Raw genomic sequence first — 7,100 nt, 5'->3', positions numbered from 1 at the left:
TTGTGGGAAGCTTGTGGAAGACTACCCAAAACGTTTGACCCAAGTTAGACAATTTAAGGCAATTCTACCAAATACTAATTGAGTACATGTACGACTTCAACTGTATATTGAACCCATGTTCATGATTCTTTATAGAAGCTTTATGGAGAATGGTTCTATAAAGAACCTTCCTCAATCTTAAATGTTCTTTGTTGATCTGTTTAAAAACCATTTTTTTTATTCTTGTGCCTGATTTATTCAACTGTTCTCAAGGCCATACGTGAATCTTTCACAAGACACCATCACTGGCCATATTCCTGGATTTCCCATACTCGGTCCTGGGGACCGCTTGTTTTGGTTTTTGCTCTAGCACTACACAGCTGATTAAAATAATGAACTCTCAGCGAGCTTTGAATCAGCTGTGTAGTGCTAGGGCAAAAACCAAAATGTACATTCCTTGGGGTCCCCAGGACAGAGTTTTGGAAACTCTGCCATAGTCATATATAATCTGTAAAGGCATAACACAACAGATTAGATCAACTGGAATGACATTCTCACTCACAGATGCACAAAAAGAACGGTGCGCAAACCTCGCCCCAAAATATTCTAATGAGCAGCTCCCCTACATTTTAATTTGCACTAAAAGAGCAAAGAACCCTTTTGTGAAATGTTAAGAGCCATTGGAGAGCTCAAAGGGTTCTTTGGGTCATTATGGTTCCACATAGAACATCACTCTTCCCCACCCAAAAAAAATTGAGGATGCTTAATGTTTTTGTGTGTACCCTGAAATGAAAACTCTTGGTCATTTTAGTTTTTCCCACATTTTTTTTAATTAATGCTGTACTAATCTGTGCCAACGTGTATAAAACCAGCACTTTAGGCCACAGACATGTTAGGAATGTCTTTAATAGGATAGGGAGATGTCCAAAACCGGTTTCCCCTGTTTCGGTTTATTTATTTATTTCTCTCTCCTCAACGATGTAAATCTTCAACAAATGTCTCCCCCTCAGTGCTTCGGAGAGAGATAGAATGTCGAGCAGAAGAGTTCAAGGGAATGAAAAGCAGGACATGTCGTGGAGGGAAGTGGAGTATGAGGGTTGTATTTCATTCAAGACAGTTGTTCCCTCCCTCAAGGGTTCTAGTTCACTCCCTTTCACATATCTTAAATGACTGTGCAGGTGAAGGCTAAGCAACAGCATCATATTGTTTTCACTACTCTTGAAAGCATCTCTGGGTCCTAGAAAAATACTATATAAATCCAATGTATTTATATCATTTGTAGTACTAATCCAGTCATGGTTAGATTTGTGAAAGAAATGTGAACAGGTTCAAAGGGGTTTTCGGAAATGAAAGTTTCTGAAATGAAATACACCCAGAGTGTTGTTTACATTGAATTTTATGTCGTTTAGCAGACACTCTTATCCAGAGCGACTTAGAGTTAGTGCGTTCATCTTAATTAAGATAGCTAGGTGGGACAACCACATATCCCAGTCATTGTAAGTACATTTTTCCTCAATAAAGCAACTATCAGCAAAGTCAGAGCTAGTAAAGTGGTGGGGGTGAGGGGTTAGGAAGGGATGCTGTGGGATTATTTAAGATACTCTTTGAAGAGGTAGGGTTTCAGGTGTTTTCAGAAGATGTGCAGGGATTCTGGGGGAAAGCTGGTTCCACCATTGGGTGCCAGGACAGAGAAGAGCTTTGACTGGACTGAGCGGGAGCTGCCCTCCCGTAGGGGTGGGAGGGCCAAGAGACCAGAGGTGGCAAAACGGAGTACTCGGGTTAGGATGTAGGGTTTGAGCATAGCCTGAAGGTAGGGCGGTGCTGTTCCATAGGCAAGTACCATGACCTTGTAGTGGATGCGAGCTTCGAAAGGAAGCCAGTGGAGTGTGCGGAGGAACGGGGCAACATGAGAGAACTTGGGAAGGTTCAACACCCAATCAGGCTGCAGCGTTCTGGATAAATTGCAGGGGTTTGATGGCACAAGCGGGGAGCCCAGCCAACAGCAAGTTGCAGAAGTCCAGATGGGAGATGACAAGTGCCTGGATTAGGACCTGCACCGCTTCCGGTGTGAGGTAGGGTCGTACTCTACGGTAGTTGTAGAGCATGAACCTGCAGGAGCGAGTCACTGCTTTGATGTTTGCAGAGAACAACAGGGTGTTGTCCAGGGTCACGCCAAGGTTATTTGCACTCTGGGAAGGGGGACACCTTGGAGTTGTCAACTGTGATGGAGAGGTCTTGGCCTTTTGAGGAGCAACATTCTTAGGCTGCCTTGGTGTCTGTGTCCTCCTCTCCCTCTTCTTCCTATCTCATCCTCCTCTTCCACAGGTGTTACGTTCTGTCTCTAGGTTTACAGCATAGGAAGCCCTATTTTCCTATCAAATTCTTAGGTGCAGAGCCGCACTGAATTGTTTTTTGCTCATACCAGGATATTGACACCATGAGAATGTAACACAATACACCTCCTCCTCCCCTCACCTCCCCTTACTCTCTGGTCGGTTCTGCCTTCTCTGGTCAAGCGTCAACACAGATGACAGGTACAGGACTGTAGGTGTAGGATTTCAGAGTTGGGCGGTCACATTTTTCCCACAAGAGAAGAGTGTGAGTTTTCCTGTTGAAGTCTTCAGCTCCAGTTATGGGAATACGGACCAAACTAATTTCCTCCATTGAAATACCTGATATATGCACCTAGGAGTTATAGGTTGATTTGGTACTGTGGAATAGTTTATTATTTGAACTCAGTATATTGACATTTCCCCTCCTCTCTCACAGGTGGATGCTGTGGTGGCCATGTTCCTCTGAGTTTGATTGACAGGCCAAGATGGAGATGAAGGTGTGGGTGGAGGGTGTGGTCAGGGTGGTGTGCGGCCTATCATTGGAGACTTCCTGTCAGGATGTGGTCATCGCCCTTGCGCAGGCTATTGGTCAGTCTTTGTCTGATGTAATTTCCTTTGTTGTTCATTCGTTTCAAAGCTTTTTTAGCACAGTTTATCATCTTATTCCCTCCAATCTCACTCCTGTCTTGGTGTGTCTTTTCCACAGGTCAGACGGGTCGCTATGTTCTCATCCAGAAGCTACGAGGCACAGAGAGGCAGCTTGTGGCAGAGGACTGTCCCTTAGAGTCTCTGTCTTATCTGGGTCAGCTGGCCATCGAGGTCCAGTTCATCTTGCGTCGCACAGGCCCCTCCAGCACTGACGAACCTAACAGACCCCCCCAGGATAGGGTCCACCCTTTGCCCAGGCACCCTACACCCGTTCCCTCCAGATGCCGAGAGCCGAAGAAGGCCCTCACTTTCAACCTTGGTCCTTCTACAATCCCCAGAAGGACTAAAGCTAACAAGGCCTGGTCACCTAGTCCAAGGGCCTCACCAGAGCCCAGGGCCTCGCCTGTTCCGTCCCTGGTCTCCCCCACCGCCTCCCCTCCTCCACTCTCCCCGTCCGACCCGTCCAAGGAGGAGGTCTTCAGGCAGGTGCTGCAGCAGCAGGAGATGCTACAGGACCTGGAGTCCCATCTGGTGGCTTTGGAAAGGGAGGCAGAGGTGTGGGAGATGGGGAGGCCTGTAACTCCTGTCCCAGGCCTGAATCCAGGCCTAGTGGAGGAGATGGATGTGCTGGAGACAAGGCTGAGACAGAACGAGGCAGAGCTGTATGGGGATTACTGGGAGAAGCAGATGCAGCGAGAGAAGGACAAGGAGCAGGGTATGTAGTCCATTAAATTCCAGTCACTTCAATACACCTATCAATCCCCTCAGGGGCAATTTTGAAAACATATCCTAGGATATCAGTATATGTTACAAATCTCCTACGCACACATAATTTATGCAGCAATAATGTATGTAACCTAGGAATATGTAGGCCTACACTCATATACAGTTGGACCATCCAGAAACTAACACAGATTTGTATTGGCCGTACAGATACCCAGGGACATCTGCACCAACTCTACGCCTCTATGGATGAATATAGCTTCCGGCTCAAGGACCTCCAGACCCATTCATCCAGGCTGGGGCAGGACTTTCGTGTTGAGGCCCACAGACGGAGCTCTCGTCCGGGCACCCCACAACCAGAGGAGGCCCTGGGAACGCTGAGGGAGGAGCTACACAATCGGCTTCAGAAGGGGACAGAGCTGGACATGTCATTGACAGAGACGAAGAAAGCATTGCAGACTGCAGAATTACGGTTACAGGTACAGTTTAATACATAACCACTGACTGAGTTTTTCCTGAGATCTGACGACTTTCTAGTTCCTATTATGGATGCCGTATGCTTCATGACGATCCCCAATGGGAATTGAACCATTTCCCTTGTCTCGCCAATAAATCCCTCTTATGTGGAAACTCTAACCTGTCCAATTGTGTTAGATTACTAGCCTACACTCTTAGAAAAAGGGTTCCAAACCCTCTGGAGAAAGGGTTCTATATGGAAACCAATAGGGTTCTACCTGGAACCAAAAAGATTCTATCTGGAACCAAAAAGGGTTCTTCAAAGGTTTCCCCTATTGCCGAAGAACCCTTTTAGGTTCTCGATAGCACCTTTTTTTGTGTATGTAGTGTATGTAGCAATCAGACTATAATCCCTTCATTGTGTTCAATGACTCAGAAGAACTGACAAAGCCACTCACCGCTAAACGTCTCACAAGAGCTAAACCCAGCGAAAGCAACCTAGGATATTCAGTATAAAAGAGCTTTGTTCAAAGATGGTTGCGTCACATTCTATATAACTTGTTTGGGGATTATTCTGTGTATCTGACACTGTAAACCCAGAGGCAGTACATTGTATAACTCGGCAGTCTGGGGGTTAACTGTATCTTGTAATAGCAGGTGAGCAATGAAGAGGAGTTATTGAGCTTGAGAGGACACCTGTAGAATACACCTGTGTTGTCTACCCAGAGATGCTTCCTGTGTTAATAATAGAACGACTGCCTTTCCCTAAGCTTCCTTATGGGCCAGTTTCCCAGACGGATTAAGCCTTGGACTAAAACGTTATTTCAATGGACATTCTCCATTGAGCATGCTTTTTAGTGCAGGACTAGGCTTAATTTGTGTCTGGGAAACCAGCCCTATGAGTTTTTTGGATGCTCCTCCTCCCCTGAATCTTTTATTCCGCCCCATATGGCTACAAACCTCATTACTAGAGTAGTATCAGATGAGATCCTCCTACATTATTAGAATTTTCAGAAGTGTTATTTTGACCTCATAATGTGGAAATATCATAAAACCACAGGAAAATAATGTTTTTAACTGTACTGCCCCATTAACAATCAAGTTTACATGAAACTTTCTATGTTTGACACTGAAATAACATGACATCTTGTCTTTGCCCTCCAGGAGAGGTGTGAGGCGCTGGAGGAGCTGAACAAGGAGCTGAGGCAGTGTAACCTGCAGCAATTCATCCTGCAGACGGGTGTTCCCCCTAGCCCCTCTTACTCAGACCCCCTCCCCGACCAGACACACCCCCACCTCCAGCACATCGCCACGCCTTACCTCTGCATAGCAGGACTACTGGAGGATGACTAGACTGACACTGTGACTGTATGCTAGAAGGTATGCTAATATGCTAATATGTTTCATTGGTGTCATGCCAAACTGTTTGACACATTTATACCTATCTAACCTATTCCCAAATGGCTTTAGCCAGAAGATGCCCCGGGACTCTGAGGGAGGAGCTACACAGCTGGATGCAGCACAAAGCGGAGCCGGACATGTCACTTGCTGACTCAGTAAAAAGCTCATGGGAGCATCTGGATGACTCTCCAATTGCACTGTGTGTGTGTGTGTGTGTGTGTGTGTGTGTGTGTGTGTGTGTGTGTGTGTGTGTGTGTGTGTGTGTGTGTGTGTGTGTGTGTGTGTGTGTGTGTGTGTGTGTGTGTGTGTCTGTGTGTGTGTGTGTGCGTGCGTGCGTGCGTGTGTGTGTATGATCTATAGCCAGTGGATTGGTTGACTATTAATACACTATATGCAACATTCTAGTATTAATGTATCTATTAACATTAAAATATTTATGAAATATTAATTTTCTAAAGATGTACTCCCTATGCAATAAAGATTACTTAATGTATCTCAGTTTCATTTTGTATTTTGATTTAACCAGACATTAATTGATTGACACAGTGCAATATTTCATGAAAGCCTAAACTCTTAGAAAACAGTGTCCTCCAATGGGAACAGCAGTAGAACCCTTTAGTAACCCTTTTTTCTAAAAAGTCCACAGCTGTTTACTGATCATGTTTTACATTTATATAGTAGTAAAGTCATGTGAGTAACTTGCCCCTTTCATCACCAAAGCGCTATGGTGAAGTTAGCTTGATGTTCGATATTGACTTTGGCATATAATAATGTTCATAACTAACAGACACTAACGGACACTAAGTTGTTATGCTTGAGTAAAAGTAAAGATACCTTAATAGAAAAAAGTTAAAGTCACCTAGTAAAATATTACTTGAGTAAAAGTCTAAACGTATCTGGTTTTAAATGTACTTAAGTACTGCGCTCCCTAAAACACTTCTGCGAGCAGGCCTTTCTAATCGACCTGGCCTGGGTATCCTAGAAGGATATTGACCTCATCCCGTCAGTCGAGAATGCCTGGTCATTCTTTAAAAGTAATTTCCTCACCATCTTAGATAAGCTTGCCCCGTTCAAAAAATGCAGAACTAAGAACATATATAGCCCTTGGTTCACTCCAGACCTGACTGCCCTTGACCAGCACAAAAACATCCTGTGGCGGACTGTAATAGCATCGAATAGTCCCCGCGATATGCAACTGTTCAGGGAAGTCAGGCACCAATACACGCAGTCAGTCAGGAAAGCAAAGGCTTTTGGGACACTGTAAAGTCCATGGAGAACAAGAGCACCTCCTCCCAGCTGCCCACTGCACTGAGGCTAGGTAACACGGTCACCACTGATAAAACCATGATAATCGAAAATTTCAATAAGCATTTCTCAACGGCTGGCCATGTCTTCCTCCTGGCTACTCCAACCCCGGCCAACAGCCCCCCCCCCCCCCCCCCCCCAGCTACTCGCCCAAGCCTCCCTAGCTTCTCCTTAACCCAAATCCAGACAGCAGATGTTCTGAAAGAGCTACAAAACCTGGACCCGTACAAATCAGCTGGGCTAGACAATCTGGAC

General features: G+C 45.4%; 1 protein-coding gene across 2 annotated transcripts in view; it reads left to right on the top strand.

Moving 5' to 3' along the window:
* Positions 1-5,815, top strand: part of LOC120055718 (ras association domain-containing protein 7-like) — a 10,139-nt gene extending 4,324 nt beyond the window's left edge. Inside the window, exons 2-6 of one of the 2 annotated variants that reach the window (XM_039003652.1) lie at positions 2,749-2,900; positions 3,019-3,675; positions 3,894-4,162; positions 5,304-5,519; positions 5,614-5,815. In XM_039003652.1, coding sequence (XP_038859580.1) covers positions 2,798-2,900; positions 3,019-3,675; positions 3,894-4,162; positions 5,304-5,492 — 1,218 coding nt within the window. In that variant the 5' untranslated portion in view covers positions 2,749-2,797 and the 3' untranslated portion in view covers positions 5,493-5,519; positions 5,614-5,815. Of the gene's footprint in view, positions 1-2,748; positions 2,901-3,018; positions 3,676-3,893; positions 4,163-5,303; positions 5,520-5,609 lie in introns of both variants that reach the window. The other variant, XM_039003645.1, reaches the window with a different exon arrangement.
* Positions 5,816-7,100: the final 1,285 nt, after the last annotated feature.

The sequence above is a fragment of the Salvelinus namaycush genome, chromosome 1, assembly GCF_016432855.1.
Source record: "Salvelinus namaycush isolate Seneca chromosome 1, SaNama_1.0, whole genome shotgun sequence".
NCBI classification, from domain to species: domain Eukaryota; kingdom Metazoa; phylum Chordata; class Actinopteri; order Salmoniformes; family Salmonidae; genus Salvelinus; species Salvelinus namaycush.
Note: the sequence above shows the minus strand (reverse complement) of the source record. Positions and strands in the feature narration are given on the sequence as shown.